This window comes from Equus przewalskii, chromosome 25, assembly GCF_037783145.1.
Source record: "Equus przewalskii isolate Varuska chromosome 25, EquPr2, whole genome shotgun sequence".
Classification (NCBI taxonomy): domain Eukaryota; kingdom Metazoa; phylum Chordata; class Mammalia; order Perissodactyla; family Equidae; genus Equus; species Equus przewalskii.
Window position 1 is genome coordinate 5,128,155 of NC_091855.1, and position 24,394 is coordinate 5,152,548.

Here is a 24,394-nt window from a genome sequence, read left to right on the forward strand (position 1 = left end):
GCAGAAGCTCTTTAGTCTAGTGTAGTTCCACTTATTTATTCTACAATGTTTCAAGTTCTCCTAGGATCCAGAAGCTGCTGAATCTGAACAAATCAGCTTTAAAGAGAAATATGCACCCACCTGTCCTGTAATTAAATAATATAATTACCATGTTACCATCTGATTTTTATGCTGCTCTGTCTATCAGAGCCACGAGTCCTGCTCAGCCAACTTTAGGATTTTTATGGTAAATGTACCAACGTCTTAGTTTTGTTTAACAGACTAGGCAGAAAGGACCAGAGAATAAACTGGGAAGAGAGGATAAACTCCCAAAGCTCAGTCAACATCTGAGCAGCAGTCACACTAATAACAATAAAGTCTCTGTTATCTTATACCACCTCATAATAGATTATGTAGCCAATGAAAACATAGTTTCTGAAAAGTTTGGGATAATCTATAAATGACGTATGCTGTAACATTAAATGAAAAAAGCAGCATACAAAACAGTATCCATAGTAAGCTCACAACAATGGAAAAAGAAAGTGCGCCAGAAAACCAGATTTGGAATATTCTCAGCATTGTTAACACATTCTGTTTGAGTGCTAGAGCATTTGAGTGATTAATTTTTTTCTATTTTCCTGCATTATCCATATTTTCCATATTGACTCTGCACTACTCAAATAAAACATCTTGTGAGATTACTTTTCCTACATTACAAGTTTACTCTTTCAAAATGTAGTTTTTCTTTTTGGTACACTTTGTTTTATTTTCTTCCACATCTTGCCATCAAGTTTATGTATTTATATCTGATCTTCAAAAGTTTTGTGAATTACCAATGACACAAATGTTTGGTCCCACAGCTAAAATTACAGCTGCAATTTTTTTTAAGCCCAATGCTAACCAGAACAATGAAATGATATAATCTCTACAAAAGAGTTGACAGTGCCTAACAGCATGGTCATTAAAAATGAAGATCCCATCTTCTTATTGCAAGACCAGGGACATTTTGACATTACAAAGCACATGAAAACATTGGGTCCCAAAGACACCAATCAGATCCCCAAATTTGTAATTATTTCAACAGAATGGACTAATTCAAAAGTTATGCTTAAATAAATTATAAATATTATAATCTCAAAAGAATAAAGAATTAGCATACTCTTCATCCCAGAGAACTTCAAAGATTTTATTTAATAACGTATCATGATCTCTATTTCAGCAAAGACAAGTAGAAACTGGAAATGTGAAATGATTTTCCTAGGGTCACACAGAGTTAAAATATGACTGTGCTAGATGCTAATTAATGAATGTTTCCTGAGTATATCATTAGAATCTTGAAAACATATGCTATCACTGAGCTGTGTACAGAAAATGGCTTTTTTTTCTAATCAAAATTCCCATGTTGCAAAAGTAATTTTGTATAAGCCAGTATTTAGTGTTTTCATTTCCAAAGGAAACGTTTGAAAACATAAAACTACTTCCCACTTGGCCTTGTGGGGAATTACTACTAATGACTATTGTTAAACAGTTTGCAAAAATATGACACGCTTTTTCATTGCCTGATAATAAGACTAGCAGAACAAAGCATAAATAAGTAACTCTATGCTATTGTTTTTCAGCTTCAGAAAATTATACACGGTTTTATTAGTTGATAATTTTGTGCACTTAAAATCTAGAAAGACTCATTAAAAATTAAATACTCGTATCATAAATAATACAAGCATATCTTGAAAAGATATGGAAGATGGACTGTTGGCATTTTGTAAAATTAACAGTGAAAGACTGCTACGTCCTACTTCAAAGATTTACCTAAATTTCTAGGAAGGCTCAAGAACAATTTTGAAAGTTTGCTTAATGTGTAAATTCTCTTATGATTTGTAAGGGCCAAGAAACAGCAAAATTACCTCCTGTCTATTCCAACACACACACACACACACACACACACCAGCTACATCATAGCAACTAAGATCACCCATGAATTGATTTTTTGTTTTAAATCAGGGCTCCACTACACTGTTTTCCCCTCATGAAGAAAACATGCCTTAGCCTGCCCTGGGTTGTCTGTGAGGGGAGAAGCGGAACCTCGCCAGGATCACTGGAAGAGTGACACACTTGTGGAGGAGCTTCCAGTGAGCGATGTCATACGCAGTTAATTAATACTAGAAAGAGCAGTGCAGACATTGTCAATAAAAAGATAACAAAGGCGACCAAACAATAGAGCACCCTAACAATCTGGGGTTTTATTAGAGAGGAACAGCTTGTCTGCCTCCATGTAAAGGAATTTTTCTTAAGACACTCTCTGCCCCTGAGGAAGAAGAGTGACAGATGGGACTGGTCAATTTGGGGCAAATGGAGAGGCACGCTCCGCTCCACTCTAGTCTCCTTCCCCTTGAGAATGCGCCTGGTCACGCCGAGCACATGTTCTCACTGCTCTTCCAGCCCCAGAGCTTCCCCGGGCAGGCATCCTCCTCGAGGGGAATCCACCCAGCTGGATGCCACCTGGGGCATAGAGCAGTTCTGCCTAACTCGGGGCTTCAGCTGTTAGCAACCCACGTGGCCAGCAGAGCCAAAGCCATGGCCTTCCTCCTGGCTTCCCGCAGTTAACAGGAGAGATTTGGTGCCTGTCTTTACGCTGTTTCATATTTCACTTTGTTCGGAAACCAAGCCTCTCTGAGTACCAGTTTTAGAGCGGTTTTGTTCTGATGGTGCCGTAGCAAATCACTATACTTACTCGCAGTAAAGGGCTTCGATTCATTGCTGATTGATTTGCAAAAACTCAAGCCAAATCTACTGCTTGATTTATAAGGAAGCCATCAATCATCGCACGAGAGAGTGAGTCTACACTTGGATAATCTGCTTACCAACATCGCAGTTCTGTCACAGCGCTCTATGGCTTGGGCTATTATGCATTAATGTTTCTCTTTTCAAAGGCTCATTGATTTTTACTTTAAAGTATTATGCCAAAAGAAAACTATGTCACCATTGTGAAAGGAAAATGAGTCCCACTTGTCAAGGATCAACACCAAAAACATACAGAGCACTTAGCCTATGGCAGGCACCATTTATAAGTGCTACCTGTGAGGTCGGTACTGTTATTGCTGTCATTTTACAGATGAGAACATTTGGAGAGATTAGGAAATTTGCCCAAAGTCAGGCAGCTAGCGAAGGGTAGCCTGGGCTCTGCCCCAGGTGTCCTGGCTCCAGAGTCAGCGTCAAATGTAGGAAGTGACCATAAAGACAAAGGCAGTGGAAAGAAATCAGTGCTCTCACAGCATGAAATTGAAAAGGAAATGCAAAGCGTAATAACCAAGTGATAAAAACTCACCTCTGAAAATATTTTTGCACAAGAAATAAATATTAATAATCAGTAACTAATAAAATTTAACAATGAAAATAAAATACAAAGAATAATGACCGATTGATTTATAAACATTTGCTCCTGAAAATACTATTTTTCTCATGCAAAAAATAACTGTTAATGATAAGTCAACAATAAAGGCTTCCTTTTATGTAGCTTCATTTTAAGATTAATTAAAGTAAAATGCCCTGAAGGGAAAGAGTGTTTTAGTTCGTTTTTGCCCCTCTTTTGCTATGTCCTGCACAGAAAGCTACAGAGGTTGAATAGACCTGAACCACACTGAGTTTACATAACGGCGTTTTCCCACCACATTCTCCAAAGTCCTTATGAGCAGTAATTTTTACCCCCCACCCCACCTCTTTCCCCACAGGAACCTGCCTTCAGGTGATCCCTGTGGCAGTTTGGCGGGAAGTCAGTTATAGTCCTCCCCTCCACCACTGGAGTTCCACCTAAGCAGTCATACTGTATCTGTGAAATCAGGGATGCGATGAGTTATTCTCTTCATCAAGTATTCGTGAAGAGACACAGTGTTGTCTCCCCCACTCCGTTCCCTTTGCCTCCCGGTCACACAGCTGCTCCACATTTCCCAGCCTCCCTTGCAGTTAGGTGGGGTCACATGGCTGACTCTGGCCAACGGAATGTGAGTAGAAGTGAGTGGCGGCACATTAGTGATCCTGAATGCCTTCTCTTTGTCTGTGGCTGGAGAAAGCGGACTCAAGGACCTAGAGGAACCTCAAGTCCCAAATAGAAGGAGTCTGAGCCCTGAAGGACTGTGGAGCAGAGGACCCGCTCCCGCCAAAGCCCACAGTGGTCTGCCAAGTGAGATGAGAGATAACCGTTGACTGTCTTAACTCACTTCGATTTCGAGATAGTTTATGATAGGAATTAGTTTATTCTGATTAATATAACATATTAAAACAAATTGTTCCTCTGGGTATCCCTTAAAGTGACCACTCTTTGGTAGACACTGATACAGGCAACACCGCCCCCACCTACACAGCTTGGTCATTCCACAGAAAATGTGCTTCCAGATGCGGACAAAAATCATCCAAGACTGCATTCTACCAAGTCACCTTCTAGCTAATTCTTCTCTGGAACTTACTAGTTTTTCTCTTTCTGCTAATTCTTCATTATAATCGGTGCCTGAATAAGCAGGACTCATGGGGTTTAATCGCAAGAAATTGTTTTTCCCACTGTCTTTTTTTTTAATTTTTATTTTTTTCGGATGTACATCATATTTCAAATTCTGGAGACATTACATCATGTTCACCACCCAAACACTAATTAGAGTGCATCCCCTCACATGTGACCCTAATCACCCCTTTTGCCTTCCCCCTCTCCCCTTCCCCAATGGTAACCACCAGTCCAATCTCCAATGCTATGTGGTTTTTTTGTGTGTGTCGTTTTTATCTTCTACTTATGAGTGAGATCATAGGGTATTTGACTTTCTCCCTCTGACTTATTTCACTCAGCATAATACCCTCAAGGTCCATCCATGTTGTCGCAAACCCACTGTCCTTTTTTAAACCCAGTCGGGTCCTTCCTTACCCCTGACTTTAAGGTTATGCTTAGGTTAAAAAACAATCTACTGTCATTTAAAATCACAATTGCAATCCAAATTCAGTATTTAAAAGTGTCTAGTTGGATAAGGTAATCAACAGACCAATTGTCATTCAAAGTTAAGACTCCTCTCTTCCACGCGCCCCTCCCAGATCCCTGGCCAGCAGCAAGCTGCTCTTCTTCCCGCCCCCTTTTGGGGAAAGATGGTCTGCAAAAATACATCTTCTGTATTAAATTCCTTCTCCCTCACTTGCCAGCAGCTATTTCTGACCTGTGTCCCACCCAGGATTGAAGCTTCAAGGGGGAAGAAGAAAAAGAGCAGGCAAATTCCCACTTGACAAATACTATAGGAAGACAGTGCTGTTTCTTCTGGTGTCGGTGGACATTTAGAGCTGACATTTTCTATTGTGAGTATCTTCATGGGTTCCCAGGAGACCGGAGAATCTCAGTAGAATTATTCCAGGCCATTGGTTGCACATGTGGTCCCTAGGATCCACATTCCATCTCCATCATCAGAGTGATTATTCAGACACACCAGCAGGTCGTCATTCCTCTGCCAGAGCACTCCCCATCCTCTCTCTCTGGCTCCTTTGATTTCCCAGCGGGGATGGGTGAGTGAGTGACAGACAGCAGTCTACCAAGACTGTCTATGCACAAGGGTCACGCTTTAAGCTCTCCGGGAGTCTTCTCCTCAGGTTTGAGATAAGGGGGGTGAGCACCTCCCTACTCCTTCCTTTTGCTTAGTTTAGGTGGAATCACAACACAGCTTTCCCCAGAGAAATCCCCCTCACAGAATTGTTTACATTTTGAATCGTCAATTCACTTACCCTTGACTTAGGTGAGGGGCTTAATGAGTCATGTAAGTGATTTTCAGACTTCCCTTCCTAAATTCTGCCTGTGGTTGAACAATTCCTTTTGAAGTAGACTTTCTATTTATCTTGGTACCTCAGCCAGAACTTCACAATCCTATTATCCCAGTTAAATCAAGGTCTTCTTCGTGAGCAGGCCTTCCAGTTAGTGCACATTTTTAGGCTCCTGGCACCTTATTTAACATGTCTACACTGTAGTGTGGCTTGCCTATTGATTCCTGCACGTAGCAGTTGCTTGCTTTGGCGGGTCAACAGCTATTCCACTTCCATTTCCTTCAAGTACACAATTTAATGTTTTTCTGACCACTTCTGCGGAGCCTTGTCAGTCTAAGTTCCTATTCTTCCATATTCATAGAACAGCAAGCTGGTTGGACGTGCAGGCTAAGGGCCTAGTCCTGAAGTGGTGATTGCTTAATTTTTACTCAGATTATAGGTCGCAGATCAATAAAAACACCAGTGTTCTAAAGATGCTTTTCTTCACACGTCACACAAGATTCGAGGTTCATTTGTCCATATTTATCTTGCTAATTTATTACTGTTTGTTGTCTGTTCCTCGCACACCCTACCCCCACCCCACGAGCATGTCAGCGCATGACAGCAGAGAGCCCACCCATCAAGGTGACTGCTGTAAGTCATCCCCAGTGCCTACGACTGTGACACAGAAGACGCTCTAAACCAGGGCTTCTCAAACTGCAGGGAGCATGAGACTCAGCTGGGCGTGATTCTCACTCAGCAGGCCTGGCGTGGGGCTGGAGAGGCTGCTTTTCTAGCAAGCTCCTAGGTGATGCCGATGGTCTGCAGACACCCACACTCTGAGTAGCAAGGTTGAGAAATGTGTGTTGAATGAATTTTACTTTTTGCTTGTTTATTTGTTGTTTACAATAGTTTAGGGAGGCTGATATTATGGGGCAGGGAGCTTCTCAAAATTTGTCCCTTGCCACCACCACTGACTATCCCCAAATATAGCCTCTGCTCTCGCCTTTCTTGGCATCAATACCTAGTGTCTTACACTCGGGTTCATGTGAGTCCATCCTTCCTGCAACAAAGTCCCTGAGTGCTCACAGCTCTGCGATTGTCCGTAGTAAGCAGGTTTCCACTTGAAAAAGGAGAGCTCTGTCTTTGATCTTTGTCAGAGTCTGTTCATGATCTAGGCCTTATTTCAGAGAACACTGTGCAAAAGGGCCAGACCTGCGCTTGGGGTCAAGGACTCTGAACTGTGCAAGTCTCAGCGAGGCTCAGAGAAAAAGGCTCATTCCACCTTTTTGGAGGTGAAAATGACCATTCAGACTACACACCTGGAAGGCGCGGCCCCGACTTTCTTTTTAACTCCTCTAAGGCAGCTGGATGCTCTGCATGAATTTGCACAGTATTAGATGATTCTAATCACCTCAGTCAGCGATAAACTGACTTATTAGAGAAACTTCTGTTCCAAATCCCAGTTTTGTAGACAATAAACAAGACAGACATTCCCAGGAACCTGTGAGCTCAGGGTAGAGGGCAGCGTGGGCAGCAGAAGCCTCCAGCCGAGCCAAGCTGGAGGAGGGCTCCGTGAAGTGCCATTAGGGGTCTGGACTCACAGCTGAAGCGGCAGCTTCTCCAAATTCAGGTTTGTATTACTTATCCCTTGAATTGGGTAATTCTTGCGCATTTCCCACCATAAGTGAGTACTGCAGCTTAGAAAGTCTGGGAAGGAAGGGTGGAAAGAGCAAAGAGTTCAGAGTGTGGGTTCATTTTCAGATTCGCTACTGACTATCTGTGTGACTTGGGGCAACGTACATAATCTGTCTGAGCCTGAATTGTCTCATCTTTAGAAAAGGATAAGAATAATATTCTTGCAAGGTTATTGTGAGAATTAAATAAAATATATACCAAAAAGCTTAATGCAGTGCCTAGCATTTATTTTATTTATTTATTTTTTTGAGGAAGATTAACCCTGAGCTAACTACTGCCAGTCTTCCTCTTTTTTGCTGAGGAAGCCTGGCCCTGAGCTAACATCCGTGCCCATCTTCCTCTACTTTATATGTGGGATGCCTACTACAGCATGGCTTGCCAAGCGGTGCCATGTCCACACCCGGGATCCGAACCAGCGAACCCCTGGTTGCCGGGAAGCAGAACGTGCGAACTTAACCGCTGTGCCACCGGGCCGGCCCCCAGTGCCTAGCATTTAACAGGGACTGAGCAAATATTCCCCTTCTCTTCCAGGACCACACAGATGTGGAAGACACGTGGTATCTGCAGGCACCTCAGGTTTGTAAAGCTCTTTAACTTTTAAAGCACCTTCACAGCTGTTTTCTTTGTTTTTTCAGTAGGGGAAAGGAAGATGTGAAGAAAAGAAATACAGAAAGAAACCCACTTGATCATGATGTATGATCTTTTTAATGTATTGTTGTATTCGATTTGCTAGTATTTTGTTGAGGATTTTTGCATCGATGTTCGTCAGTGATATTGGCCTGTAACTTTCTTTTTTTGTGTTGTCCTTGTCTGGTTTTGGTATGAGGATAATGTTTGCTTCGTAGAAGGAGTTAGGAAGCCTCCCCTCCTCTTCAATTTTTTGGAAGAGTTTGAGAAGGATAGGTATTAAGTCTTCTTTGAATGTTTGATAGAATTCACCAGGGAAGCCATCTGGTCCTGGACTTTTATTATTTGGGAGGTTTTTGATTGCTGTTTCGATATCCTTACTGGTGATTGGTCTATTCAAACTTTCTACTTCTTCTTGGTCCAGTTTTGGAAGGTTGTATGTTTCTAAGAATTTATCCATTTCTTCTAGATTATCCAATTTGTTGGTGTAAAGCTTTTCATAGTATTCTCTTATTATCTTTTGTATTTCTGAGGTGTCCGTTGTAATCTCTCCTCTTTCGTTTCTGATTTTATTTATTTGAGCCTTCTCTCTTTTTTTCTTGGTGAGTCTAGCTAAGGGTTTGTCAATTTTGTTTATCTTTTCGAAGAACCAGCTCTTGGTTTCACTAATTTTTCCTATTGTTTTTTTAGTCTCTATTTCGTTTATTTCTGCTCTGATTTTTATTATTTCCTTCCTTCTGCTGATTTTGGGTGTTGTTTGTTGTTCTTTTTCCAGTACCGTTAGGTGCACTTTTAGATTGTCTATTTGGGATTTTTCTTCTTTGTTGAGGTATGCCTGAATTGCTATAAACTTCCCTTGTAGAACCGCTTTTGCTGTATCCCACAGATTTTGGCATGTTGTGTTTTCATTTTCATCTGTCTCCAGGAATTTTTTTATTTCTTCTTTGATTTCTTCATTGACCCAATCATTGTTCAGTAGCATTTTGTTCAATCTCCACATTTTTGTGGCTTTTCTGGTTTTCTTTCTGTAGTTGATTTCCAGTTTCATACCTTTGTGGTCAGAAAAGATGCATGGTATTATTTCGATCTTCTTAAATTTATTGAGACTTGTTTGGGTTTCATTCCAGGGATGCAGGGATGGTTCAACATCTGCAAATCTATCAACGTGATACACCACATTAACAAAATGAAGAATAAAAACCACATGATCATCTCAATAGATGCAGAGAAAGCATTTGACAAGATACAGCATTCATTTATGATAAAAACTCTAAATAAATTGGGTATTGAAGGAAAATACCTCAACATAATAAAGGCCATATATGACAAACCCACAGCAAATATCATTCTCAATGGAGAAAAACTGAAAGCTATCTCTCTAAGAACAGGAACCAGACAAGGATGCCCACTGTCACCACTCTTATTTAACATAGTATTAGAAGTCCTAGCCAGAGCAATCAGGCAAGAAAAAGAAATAAAAGGGATCCCCATTGGAAAAGAAGAAGTGAAACTGTCACTCTTTGCGGATGACATGATTTTATATCTAGAAAACCCTAAAGAGTCCACTAAAAAACTTTTAGAAATAATAAAGGAATACAGTCAAGTTGCGGGATACAAAATCAATGTACAAAAATCCATTGCATTTCTATACACTAACAATGAAGTAGCAGAAAGAGAAATTAAGAATACAATCCCATTTACAATTGCAACAAAAAGAATAAAATACCTAGGAATAAACTTAATGAAAGAGGTGAAAGATCTGTACACCGAAAACTATAAAACATTGTTGAAAGAAATTGAAGAAGACACAAAGAAATGGAAAGATATTCCGTGCTCTTGGATTGGAAGAATTAACATTGTTAAAATGTCTATACTTCCTAAAGCAATCTATAGATTCAACGCAATCCCTATCAAAGTTCCAACAACATTTTTTACAGAAATAGAACAAAGAATCCTAAAATTTATATAGAACAACAAAAGACCCCGAATAGCCAAAGGATTCCTGAGAAAAAAGAACAAAGCTGGAAGTATCACACTCCCCAATTTCAAATTATACTACAAAGCCTTAGTAACCAAAACAGCATGGTACTGGCACAAAAACAGACACACAGATCAATGGAACAAAATTGAGAGCCCAGAAGTAAACCCACACGTTTATGGACAGCTAATATTCGACAAGGGAGCCAAGAGCATACCATGGAGAAAGGAGAGTCTCTTCAATAAACGGTGTTGGGAAAACTGGACAGCCACATGCAAAAGAATGAAAGTACACCATTCCCTTACACCATGCACAAAAATCAACTCAAAATGGATCAAAGACTTGAATGTAAGACCCGAAACCATGAGACTTCTAGAAGAAAACACAGGCAGTACGCTCTATGACATTGGTCTGAGCAGCATATTTTCAAGTCCGATGCCTGACCGGGCAAGGGAAACAAAAGAAAAAATGAACAAATGGGACTACATCAAACTAAAAAGTTTCTGCACAGCAAAGGAAACCATCAACAAAACGAAAAGACAACCTAACAATTGGGAGAAGATATTTCCAAACCACATATCAGATAAGGGGTTAATATCCAAAATATACAAAGAACTCATACAGCTCAACAACAAAAAAACCAACAATCCAATTAGAAAATGGGCAAAAGATCTGAACAGAGATTTCGCCAAAGAAGAAATACAGATGGCCAATAGGCATATGAAAAGATGCTCAACATCATTAGCTATCAGGGAAACGCAAATCAAAACTACAATGAGGTATCATCTCACTCCGGTCAGAATGGCTATAATTAACAAGACAGGAAACAAATGTTGGAGAGGGTGTGGAGAGAAGGGAACCCTCATACACTGCTGGTGGGAGTGCAAACTGGTGCAGCCACTATGGAAAGCAGTTTGGAGTATCCTCAGAAAATTAAGGATAGATCTACCATATGATCCAGCTATTCCACCGCTGGGTATTTATCCAAAGAACTTGAAAACACAAAAGCATAAAGATACTTGCACCCCTGTGTTCATTGCGGCATTATACACAATAGCCAAGACTCGGAAGCAACCTAGGTGCCCATCAAGGGACAAATGGATAAAGAAGATGAGGTATTTATACACAATGGACTACTACTCAACCATAAGAAATGACGAAATCTAGCCATTTGTGACAACATGGATGGACCCTGAGGGTATTATGCTGAGTGAAATAAGTCAGAGGGAGAAAGTCAAATACCCTATGATCTCACTCATAAGTAGAAGATAAAAACGACAAAAAAAAAAAAAACAAATAGCATTGGAGATTGGACTGGTGGTTACCATTGGGGAAGGGGGGAGGGGGGAGGGCAAAAGGGGTGATTAGGGTCACATGTGAGGGGATGCACTCTAATTAGTGTTCGGGTGGTGAACATGATGTAATGTATCCAGAATTTGAAATACGATGTACATCCGAAAAAAATAAAAATTAAAAAAAAAAGAAATACAGAAGGAGGGAACCATGGAAGAAGCACAGGACATTGCAAAACAAAAACGAAAGCCTACATTTCCATCAGACATGGATGTGGCATGTGACTGTCAGAGGCTTTCCCAGGGCAGGTGAAGGGCAGCTGACAGCAAGTTAAGTCTGCATGAAATGCTCTCCAGTTAAAATAATGTAAGTTGAGCATCTGAGTTTGTTGTGAATTTGACCCAGAAATTAATTTTTGAGAAGAAAGAAGACTTGCTCTTCCAATCGCCTGCAAGTGGAGCAACAGTGTAGCCCTCGGCCTTGCTAATCATGATGTGTATTCCCTAGTGGGACCCTAAGGGACACAGCGGAGCCATGCTTCCTATTAAAACCTCCTAAATATAGCCTCTGTGGTACAATGTTTGCTGGACCCTTTGACATGTCAGGATCCAAAGCAAGTGCAACCCTGCAGTACAGAGAGAACTGGGGCCCAGCTGGAGCCCCTCCCCCTCCCCCTCTCCCTTTCAGCATCTACTTACATGGAGCCACTTGGTATCTTCCAAGACGTAAGTCAGGCTAAAAGAAGACACGTCAGTCCCCCATCAGCATTGCCCCTCTGACCTTTGACTAAGTTATTGACAAAGAGCAGCTTGGGGAGACATTCACAAAATACATAGATCTTCTCCTCAACTTCCAGGGGGTTTACAGCCTGATAAACTCATTGTAAACTGAAAATACCATAAGTTGAAAATGCGTTTAGTACACCTAACCCACCGAACCTCGTAGCTTAGCCTGGTCTACCTTAAACACTCACAGAACACTTACATTAGCCTACAGTTGGGCAAAATCATCTAACACAAGGCCTATTTTATAATAAATGTTGACTATCTCGTGTAATTTACTGCATACTGTACTGACAGTGACAAACAGAAGAGTTGTAAGTGTGTCGGCTGTTCACCCTTGTGATCGCGTGGCTGACTGGGAGCTGCGCTTGCTGCCGCCCAGACTCACGGGAGAGGATCGGACTACACATCGCGAGCCCAGGAAAAGACCACAATTCGAACTTCAAAGTATGGTTTCTACTTATTGAGTATTGCTTTTGCACCATCATAAAGTAGAAACATCATAAATCGAACTATTGTAAGTCGGGGACCATCTGTATTCACAAATATCGAGAGGCGTTGGCCACAGCAGGCAGCAGAACTTTGGGAGCATATGACAAAGTGAGACAGAATGGGGAAAAGAAGCTGTCCCCACATCACTGGTGTGGCATTTCATCCAGAAATCAAGTTTCCTGAGCCTGATGGATTTGGGTTTGAATCCAGGTTCTGCCATTTTCTAGGTGTATGAGTTGGGGCAAATTGTTAACCTCAGTTTCCTCATCTATAGAATGGACACAAAAATAGAAGCATCTCTTAGAGTCTTTCTGAGGCTTATATGGGAACCATGTAAAAGCAGTGCCTACCAACTTTTTTCCAGTCATGGCAGTTATAGAAAATGACACATGCACATTATAATCATCTGATGTGATGAAACTGCTTAATTCCAGAGGTAACAGCATTAGAGATCGTTGGACCACAGACCCTGTCCACTCCCCCTGAGGGCTGAAGCGATAACAATCAGGCAGTAAGAGCAAATAGCAGCTATATAGTGCTTCCTACGAGCCAAGTGCTGTTCTAAGGGCTCTACATTGATTTACTCATTCGACCCTCACAGCAATCTTATGAAATAGAGTGTTAGTATTATCCTCATGGCACACATGAGGACACCAAGGCTCTAGGATGCTAAGTAATTTGCCCTAGATTACATAACCTGTGAGTGTCAGCGCCAGGTCCAACCCAGGCGGTTAGAACCAGAATCCTGGCTTTCATGCACTACAGCCTCTCCATATCATGGCCCAACTCCGACCCGGACGTGGCACCCCACTGTGATGCTCTGAAGCACACCCTTCTCATTGCACCTGGCACACAACGCCTAACAAACATTAGGATTTATAAAGAGCAGCTTGATCCAGTGTCCAGATGCCCCAACAAGACCCACAGTACCAGTGGGTTTGACAGAACAGGACAGTCCAGGGCAGAGGGCACTGGCCCAGGTGTGACAGGAATCACAGAGAGACAGTCACAGCTGGCTCAACAGCCAGCTACACCACACCGCACACCACACCAGGAGGGGAAGAAGAGGATGGAACTGGTCAACTCCCCATGGTGGGGAGGGCCCTGGGGCTGTAGCACTCTCCAGTAAGTCATTGCGGGACACCCTGAATGGAGCTGGAAGTCCAGCACCAGTGGTAGGAATTACAGCCACCCTGTTTTTACCTGTAGGTGATACTCTTACAGTCACCCCTAACCTGGCCTGCCCGAGGAGGCCCAGGCTGCAGCTCAAAGCACCAGCTGAACTTCAAAAGTTCGTCTTGCTTATAAATTGTAAATCCCCAAAAAGCAGAGAAGGCGTCTTTCGCACTTTGATAGCCCCCAGCAGTTGTCAGAGGCCTTTTTTCACATAACAGTCCATCAATAAATGTGTGATTTAGTCAATCAAATATATTTAACAAAGTCAATCAAATATATTTAATATTTAAATAAATTACTATCTGGGCTAGCCCTTAAAACAATTACTTTCAACTTCAGAATTTTCTTTTGCACAGGCAATGGCATAAACCAATTTCTCTGCTCTAAGTTTAGGTAAGGATAGGATAACCCATAGCGGCAAAACTGAAGACCTAGACCAAACTCTGAACACATTTTTTGCACACCAACTCTATGCAAGACTCTCTCTAAATGCGAAGGTGAGTCTTTCCCACGCAGAGACGGGCGTATAAAAGCCAAAAACGCTGCTTGCAACCTCCATCTTGTGGCCCGCCTGAGTCAAAGAACTTAGGGGTAGCAGCGCTGTTCATTATCATCATTATTATCACCATTATTATTCTTGCTAGCGCTTGACCAGTTCTGAGCGCATTAAACCTAATGTTTTTGATGAAATGAGAATTGCTGCTGGGACTCAGTCAGGAAAAGTTGCGGCAGCTTGTGCCAGAACTCTTTAAGTCAATGGTTTTCAAACGTATAAAGGTGGTTTCAGGTCAGCTTGGAGCACGGGCTGTCATGTTCCAACATCTGGACCCCAGGTGTGGGGGTGGAATAGGGCCAGAATGTGATGGAATGAACATAAATTAAATGAGACTGCACTCTCTTTCATGCAACGCCTAGAAATGCTTGTCATGGAAACTGAAAATCCCTGTTCTACATAGCTAATGTGATTTAGCATTGCTTTGCCAGACACCAGCATCTCAGTGACAACTGAGAACAGGGGTCGACAAACTACAGCTCCGGAGCCAAATTCAGCCCACCTCCTGTTTTTGTAAAGACAATTTTATTGAACACAGCCACTCGCAGTCATTTACATTTGTCTATGACTGCTTTTGCAGCTGTAACCACAGAGTTGACTAGTCTCAAAAGAGACCACCGGCCTGCAAAGCCCAAAATATTTACTGTCGGTCCTCTACAGAAAAGTTTGCCAAACCCTGATTAGAATAACACCAAAAGTCACAGATACCAATATTTCAGTGACAATTTAGAATGATACCAAAATTCACCAATCCACAGCCCAACCCCCTAAGACATCTGAATGTAATCAGGATCTTTAAGTTTTTTTAAGCATTTATATAGTTTACTCTTTGAATCATCAACATGATGCTTATTAACGAGGCGCACACTTTGCCAGAAGGTGGTAACAGGGGAAGTAGAAGATATGGGTCGCGCCCTTGTTATTGGCAATTGGCATCTAACTCCCATGCAGAAAATCAAATGTGTGATTCTTGCTGCATTTCCTTCCATATGTGAGTGTCTCACCTGTCGTTTAACTTCAAGGGATGGGACAAACTCTAAAACATTAAAATGCATAAGTAAAAAATATAATTGAAAAATCGACCCCTCAGCTCTTAAGATGTGACCCTTCTTATCTCCACCTTTGACGCCTTGTTAGCTTGGCTCCCAGTGCAACTCCCATGCCAGGTGGCATTTGCTTGACGTGTGAACGCCCCCTGCAGGAGCCCCCTACTCCCTGCTCCACACTTTCCTCCCTCACTCCAAATTCCCCTAAAAATTACTACATCTCCCTGGATGCTTGACTAGCAGAGAATAGCAGTGTTACTGTTTTTTCCTGCCATAACTCATTTTTCTTACATTCCTCCTCAGAAGCATAAATAAAGGAAAAGTGTAGAAAGAAAGAAATTTAAAAAGTAAAAGAAAAAGATGGTGGTGAGAAGTTAACATGTGGTAAAGGAAAAAGTTGTCAGAAAGGGGAAAGGGAAGTGCAGGACTACACCGAAGGCAAGAACGAGGAAGAAGCAATAAGGAGCCAGGCTGTCAGAAGAGAAGGAGTCAAAATTTGATGGTGTGGCCCGGTGCAGGGCATTTTCATTTTACCAACTGACCTTGTTCTGTCCAGGCGCATCTTCTGCCTTCTCAGAGAGGGTGCACTGCGCGCCGTGCTTCACACACTGGCGATCCAGGGAGAGTCACAGCGATAGCAGCAGGCCTCTCTCTGCACAGCTATTAAACCCCACGCACGCAGAATCCCATTTCACAAGCTTCATAGCACACTGGAATGTCTTTGTTTTACTTCTCCTTAAATGGAGCTAAATGGCTACACTGCAGAAGAGGCGATTGTCTACTGATAGTTGCTGAGCATAACCAAATCAAGTAGTGCAAATTCAGACACCAGCTCAGAATCTACCCCAACTCTTCCAGGAGACTTCCAAGTCATGCTGAAAACGAATCCCCCTGTATTCCACATTTCCGCTATTCAGAAGCCTAGCTCAGGGTGGCCTGACTTGGGATCCCTCCCTTCAAACCCTGAACAATGCGTCTGTTTACTATCTCAAAATCAGAAAACATGTATTATCTTCCAACATTCAGTAGATGTTAATTTCTTGCACTGAATTTATTGATAGTAACAAAAAATGCAGTAGGGTCTGCTCTATAGACATCAAACTCTACATATTCACAGACTGGGAGGCAGGGCTGGGATGAGGATGAGGCATGTAAGGTGCCTGGAGCACAAAATTCAGGAAGGCACTCACCTTCAGGGTCGTGTAAGTACAGAATCAGCAACCTCTAAGCAATGGGATAAATGCTCCCTTGCATCCCCCAAGTGCACGATTTGAGTTGTGTCCTATAGGCCGTGCAGAAGGATGGGATGATTGTGTTGACAGTGGCCCACAGCAGTGACCACTTGATGATAAACATTTGCATTTGCCTTTCCCTCCTCCTCTTTCATTCTTTTGAAACTTTCACACCAGCTCCATGGAATCACCTCTCAACTACCACTGCCTAAATGTAAGCCTGGAACCCCGCCTCCACTCTCGGGAAGAACCCAACCTCAGAGAACTGGTGTCAGGATTTGCTGTAGGAAGCAGATGCTTAGGATGGGACTCTGGAACGAGTGGCTCACCAATGATCAGCATCACCATCATGTGATACCCATAGCAGATGGAAATGAGGCACAGGTGAAAGGCGAACAGTATGGGGGGACTGGGAATTATAAGGATTTTGGGGTTGGCTGGCTTTAGTTAACGACAACCATAGGGCAGATTGTGTTGAAAGTTAGGTTCAGAACTTCAGTGGAATGGGCAGTTTCATGTGATACCATTTTGAAAGTGATTTCTTTCAGTCTGCATACTTTCCAAGAATGTCACCATCTCTAAATAAATAATAGAACTTATTATTAAAGATGCAGAGCTACAAGAGGGCTTTGATATGTCTCCTATGTCTAGAGCAGGGCCCTGATAGGATAAGAGTGATCCCCTGAGATCTGGATGTAGAAAGACCTGGGAGTCTTGTACTCCTAGAATTCTTTGAATTCCCCCACCCCGGAAGAAGCAGCACCCTCCCTCTTTCTGGAGAACAGCCTCCTCTCAGCTGGAGATCTGCAAAGTAACTCACCTGAGGCAGGACAGGTGCTTCACGTGATAAGGTTTGTCCACCTCAAGAGCTACCCTACTTCCCCTCACTGCCTCCATACTAGGTTGCGCCACAGCCCAAGGAACAAAAGCCCCTGCTGCAGTAAGAAGGAGGACCCGTGCTCATAGAATCGCAGAACCTGCCAATGTGTGCAAGCAGGAACCTAGAGAATGGATGATACAGATGTGAATGGATCTTCAGGGTTTGGAATAGGAGACAGCAAATATAGCTGAGATGAAGACGAATTTATTGATATAACAGCCTTTTCCTATGATTTGGGAGCTTAATGTTCCAGCAAGATCACCTGAGATGATTCCAAAACTGTGCCTAGAATGGCCCCTAGAAGACTGAACATGACAATGGCCTACAGTAGAAGGGGTAGAGATGATAGAATTGTTCTGGCAGAGTATTGAGTAGGCGTTAGAAGACTCCAAGAGGTGAGAATATTAGAATGCATTTAAGTGAGGCTGGAGAATTACCACCTGAATGTAGTCTCCAGAAAGGCCCAAAGGCAGAATGTGCAGGTCAGAGGCCTGCCAGACTCACTGGGAAGCTAGGCAATGGCTGTCCTCTGTAGGTTAGAATTGACAGTAGGAGATACTGCCATGGAACTGGGCTTCTGACTTCAACACAATCTATATGTGGTGTTGATGGTGTCTGGGGATGGCAGAGGCCAAATGGTCGCACTTAATTATCAGAGACAAGGTGGAAACAATTACCCTCATGGCATCAAGCCTGGAGTGGCAATCAGGGGGCTTCATCTGCAATAACTAGAATACATGGGTCTGAAACGAACAGTGGAAGTAGGATGGGGCCCTGTCACCATTCTTCCCAGTGACCCACTTGCTGAGTGTGTGCTTCTCCTCGCCACAACCTCAGCATCTGCGTGTGAACCTCCTGGTTCCCAGGGGAGGGGAAGCTTCCACCAGAGGAGGCAGGGCAAACCTGAAGCTACGACAACCAGTTAGTCATAGCGAACTTCTCATTCCAGGAGGCTAGGAGCCAAAGAAAGGATCACTGTCAAGCGGGGAGTTATTGACCCTGATCACGATAAATCAAGATCTAGGATTGCTGCTATTCAATCAAGGAGAGTGTCTAGAAACCAGGGAATCCACTGGGGTGTTTCTGTGCCCTGCAATCATATTAAATGGGAAATCTCAGTAACCATGGCCCACAGGTGTTAAAAATAAAAATAGACAAAGGCTCAGACCTCAGAGGGATGAAGATCTGGGTCATTGACCAGGTAAGCAACTTAGACCTGCTTCGACACTGCCCAAGCATGAACGGACTCTAAAATGGGTTACAGAGGAGTGTGAGGACAAACATCACGACCAATCGCAAAGTGAGGACTGGAGCTTCTGCCCATAACCCTGCTGTTGTATACCTTTCCTAGGATTGCAGCAATTTTGCTGATAAACTGATAAGATCTTTATCAAAAACTTATGGCAAGCATCACATTTAATGGTAACACTTTAGAAATATTCCTTTTAAATTCATTTTCAAAGCAAGGATCCCTGCTATTGAGACAGCTAATTAAGACCTGCAGACATTCTAGCCAATATATTAAATCAAGAAAAATATTGAGAGGAATAAGAATTGAAAAGGAAGACCTAAAATTGTCCTTTATTGTTCATGATATGATTGTCAATATAGAAAATCCAAGAAACTCTGTGAATAAATTACTAGAACTGATAAAAAGATTGGCCAAATTGTGAAATACAAGATCTGCATTCTAAAATCAATAACATTCCTTTATACTCACAATATTGGATTAGGAAATAAAATTTGAAGAAGATTTCATTCGCAATAAAGTATTTAAAGATATAAGGGAAAAATTACAAAAACATTATGGGGAAATTTAAAATACATGAATAAACAAAGAGATAAACCATGTTCAAGAATCAATTAATTCTTGAGTTAAATGCAATTCCAACGAAAATATCAACAAAATTGTTCAAGAAATTTGATAAGTTGATTCTATAATTTATATGGAAGAGTAAAAAGCCCAGAATAGCACAGACAATTTTGCACAACAGGATAGGAGAATCAACGCTGACAAATATCAAGGCTGCTGATAAACCGATAATAACTAAGACTGTGTGATACTGGTAAGAGGATTAGCAAAGTGTATAGAATAAAGGACTCAGAAATAGACCCATGCCTGTATATATGGGCGAAGTGGAACTGCAAATAACTGGGAAAATATATGGATGAATAATTCAATAAATACACTGGGATAACTGGTTATCCATGTGGGAAAAATAAATTTGGATGTCAATACCACATCATAAACAAAAATTAATCCCAGGTATATCAAAGACTTGTATACGAAAGAACAAAACTTGAAATTTTTAGAAGAAAATATAGAATTCTTATGACCTTTTTGCTAGGAAAAGATTCCTGCAAAAAAATCACACTTACACACACACACACAAAGAAATTACATTTAGGGGCCAGCCCGGTGGCACAGCAAAGTTCGCACGTTCTGCTTCTCGGCGGCCCGGGGTTCGCTGGTTTGGATCCCAGGTGCAGACATGGCACTGCTTGGCAAAAGCCAAGCTGTGGTAGGCATTCCACGTATAAAGTAGAGAAAGATGGGCATGGATGTTAGCTCAGGGTCAGTCTTCCTCGGCAAAAAAGAGGAGGATTGGCAGTAGTTAGCTCAGGGCTAATCTACCGCAAAAAAAAAAAAATTACATTTAAAAAAAAGACCAGCACAATGTTCTGCCTATAATATAGACATCTTTCAGTATTTGCTTATTATTATTAATTACACACATCTTCACATCATCTGTGCCACTTTGTTCTAAATAAATTGAGATATTTAATAGTAGGCTCAAGAGTTTTCAGGGCAGCAGTTGAGGGGAAAATGTGATCCTGGGTAAGTTAGAGAAAACTTTATGTAGGAACTGGAATTCTTCATGGCACAGAAAACAAGCCATAGGTGAGATAAATTATAAGCCAGGGCAAGGTGTGTGTCTCGCCAATGATCAGAGGAGACTCAACAGTTACAGACATCTCAGTAATTAATGTTTTATTCTGAACTTCAGTTAATTGTTCTCTCCAGAGTATCAATAACACAGCAGCCTAAATCACTTCATATGTCTTCCCTTTTGAAAGTATTTGCCAGGTGAGTGTGAATAGAACAGAGAGAAAACTTCCTTTCTGGTAACATATGAAACTTCTTGAGTTCTAGAGTATGAAACAGTAAGCCCCTGAGAATGGTATTTTCAGTGTCGGATCTCATGACAAGGCACTGGCTTCTATAAGGATCATCAGTCTCACAAATTTAAATTGATCGAAGTAATACAAATACTTGGCAAAGATGTAAATCTGAAAGAGAGAAAGGACTGAGATATCTCATCATATGGCTAATACCTTAGAGACGTGTGTTGACAAAAACAGAAGCTCACTATCCCAGAAAGCTTATAAAACACCTTATTCCTTAATGTGACCTAATTTTTTCAGCCTGATTTACTATACCAGTTATTAGTCCTATTTCATTTTTCGTATTTTCCCTATTTCATCTTTTTAAGACCTAATTCACTCACGATTGCCATTGTTGCCTGATCTGTTGTATACCTGATTTGTTCCTTATAAGAACAAGTCAAGGGCCAAAACAAAACTATTTCAGCCACAGTTTCAAAGTCACACTTGCAACTTTTTCCCAGGCTTTCAGATTCTTGTGATAGCGCATCGAATTATACCAGAGTCCAGACTCTAAAGGTAGCTCTTTTAGCAAACAGTGATTACAATTTACCATAGAAATTCGCTTTACAGCTCAGTCTCCACTGGGCAAAAGCAAATTTTAAATAATCAACAGGTTTCTAAGATGAAGGATGTGTTCATGCACCCTATTAACAGCAACAGCAGGTAATAAGGGCATTTTAAAAGTAGACCAAGACCTCAAGGGGCCTGGAGATACAAACTCAGGAGGGAAGTTCACGCAATAATCTGTCCATTCAAGTCAAGTTCATCTGCAGACAACCACGAGCATCTCAAGTAGAGGCAATTCTTTGTTTTCCTCCATGGCTGGGGAAGCCTGGGTAAATCATCCTATTCTGGCCCACTGCAACATTAGGAAACCACATTTGCAGAAATGGACTTCCTGTGAGACTAAAGCCTGGTTCTGCCCTCAGACCCAGGGACGCCGGGAAGCCCACCTCCATTTCACCCAGTGCTAAAGTTATGCTCAGAAATAGTATCTTCTTAGCAAACTTGTTGTTGTTGTTGCCACATGATAGAATGATTTATTACAACAAATTTCGTGGCAAATCACATAAAAATAGCCATTTTCTAAAGACATCTGTAAGATGACCTGAGGACGAACATACAGAGGTACCTCCAGGAAGCCAGACAAATAAGTTACCAATTCCAAATTGAAGACAGGGGGGCGAGGAACATGAACTTGTGAATAAACACACTGTAGAGTGATCACCAGAGGGGGACGTGGATGGAGAAGGCATCTTGGACAAAGACAGCCACTGCTTGTTTCCAGTGTCTGGCTCTGGCCAATTGTGCAGGCATGCAGGGTAGGCAGCCGGGTAAGGACTAGCACCTCATCTGTGTGGACACAGTTGGTTTTCAGGGCGGGGGCCAGGTGGGATCTTAGAAACAGCCATGTTTCACAGAGGCGTTAATCTTCTTCCCTGGTGCCCCAGCCCACCAGGGCCACACGACAGCCCCAAGCGAGTACTACAAGCGTTGCTGGCCAAATGGCTGGGTTGGGGAAAGGGGATGGGACAGGGGCTCTGGAACCCATCAAGGCACAGGCGCCACGTGCATGGTATTGGTGAAGCCAGAGCAAGGATACCACCGGGTCAGCATGAGAACCACATCTCCCTTCATGAAGAAGCCTTGGGCCTTGCCAGGATTCACGACCAACTTCACCCAGAGGTCCACATCCTCTGCCCAGGCCTCCTGCACTCAGTCCTTACACGCCACAGGGAAGATGCTGCTGCACAGGTGGGCCTGGAGAGCTGTTTGGTGATTCTGGGCCACAGCAACGATGTATCTGGCCACATGGTAAGCAGACCTGCCAGACTCCATCCAAGTTGTTCTGCATCAGTTCTGTGGACCTGGTGAGGAGGCTGGCATATAGGAAATCCAGAACGGGAGGGAGGGGCTGGGAGGAGGGCCTGGACTAGGGGGAGGGGAGCGAGAGGCCTTGGTGCGAAATTTAAGGAGACGCTCAGGCACGGAGCCTGCATTGCATGCCCTGACAGTAAGTGCCTCCTTAAATTTTGTGCCCTGGCCACTTCCCTCCCTCACCCTAGTCCTAGCCCTGGCGAAGAGGACATAAACAAAGAGGCAACAACACCTGAGTGTGAACCCAGTGACATCCTCAGGCCCTGCTGAGGCTTCTCCAGCAGCCGAAGTCCCTGTGGGAAACTTGGGGATCTGGAAGGCCTGGGCCTCTCTCTGGGAACGGGGCGCATTATCTGACTTGGGTGGTTACCTGTCTAGAGGTAAATTTCTGCATCCTTTGCAATTAAATAAGCTTTAACATCCTTTAACTGTGATTCTTGGCACTTTCCCATCAGTTACATCATTGTCCTCGGTATCACCTACGCAACACTTAACACTAAAATAAGACTCAAAATCAAAGTACAGGAAATTAAGGTCAGCATTATGAACGGCACTGATTGCACTGCAAGTATAAAGGTTAGCAGACAATAGCAGACCTGTGGGAAGACGGCTAGGTAAACGGGGTTATTCTCTACATTCACTTAAAAAGAAATTCTGTTTATTAGCCATTTGACAGTTTCTTAAATAAGTTTTCTTTTTTGCCTCTTATATGCTAAAAAAAAAAAAATCAACATGTTACTAGCTGCAAATAAAAATGAGTAATTCAAATACCAGCAAAGAAACAGTTTTGTTCTTGTACAAAGGGCAGTGGGTCTTCTGCCCAAGAACAACTGACCTGAACGCCCAGGGGCCTCCTAGGGTTCTCATTATCTATCGCTGCATAACAATCTACCCGAAAATTCTGTGGCTGAAAGCAATAAACATGTTACTATACCTTTTGATTTTGTGGGCTGGGAATTCTGCCCCAGGATCATCAGACGGGGTCATGAGAGGGTATTCACCTAACAGCTGGTCTAGTCTGACGGATACAGGACAGTTTCATTCACAAGCCTAGAATGCTGGGCTCAGCTGGCCTCCTCTGTCCTCCATGCAGCGTCAGGGTCCCTCTGTGTAGTCTCCCCAGCAGGGTGGTCAGACTTCTTACACGTGTCCCAGGGCCGCAAAGGCAAGTGTTCCGGGAGACAGGAAGGAAAAGGGGCCAGTCTCTTAAGACCAGGCCTGGAAACTGGCCCAGCACCACTTCTAAGCTTCTGCTCTATTCTGTCAGTGCAGCCGTACAGCCTGAAGAGTTTCAAGGTTAGGGCGACAGACTCCACCTCTTGATGGGAGGCGTGTCAAAGAGCTTTTGGCCAACTTGATTCTGCTGCTCCTAAGCGTCTTCCATCAAAGGAGTTGTAACTCATCAGAGCAGTGCCAGACATGGCCAGCGCCCATGGAGTACATTTTGTGTTGTCTTTTTGGATTGTGTCCACGATTACTCCTCAACATCCTTAAAGTAGAGAGGGAGGGCTAGACCATTCCTCAGGGAATCAGAGGAGTTACACACCTGGGCTACCTGAGTGGAGTCAATAAAACTCCTGGAACTCAGCTGAGCCCTGGGCTGTGTTCCCGTGCGTCACAAAGTCTGTATACTGATGTCCTCCGAGCTTGAATCTCCAGTCTAGACTTCTTTTGTGAACACCAGGCTCATGTTTCTCACTGCCTAGTTGACATTTTCACTTGGATGGAAATAGCTATTTCACATTTAATACTATCAAAACAAAATTCTTTTAATCCTCTCAAAGCCTATTTTTCCCATAGTCCTTCCTAGGCACCTGGCTGCTCCATCAAAGACCTAGGAGTCAGCCTTAGT

The 24,394-nt window shown here is 42.6% G+C and overlaps 1 protein-coding gene across 6 annotated transcripts in view; it reads right to left on the reverse strand.

Moving 5' to 3' along the window:
- SLC35F4 (solute carrier family 35 member F4) overlaps nt 1-24,394 on the reverse strand; it is a 247,297-nt gene that overhangs the window by 180,071 nt on the left and 42,832 nt on the right. For 2 of the 6 annotated variants that reach the window (XM_070594250.1, XM_070594252.1), the window contains exon 1: nt 23,477-23,863. The exons of 2 other annotated variants lie outside the window; for them this stretch is intronic. In XM_070594250.1, the coding sequence (XP_070450351.1) occupies nt 23,477-23,516 (40 nt within the window). In that variant the 5' untranslated portion in view covers nt 23,517-23,863. Of the gene's footprint in view, nt 1-23,476; nt 23,864-24,394 lie in introns of those variants that run through there. 2 more of the 6 variants (XM_070594254.1, XM_070594256.1) reach the window with 2 other exon arrangements.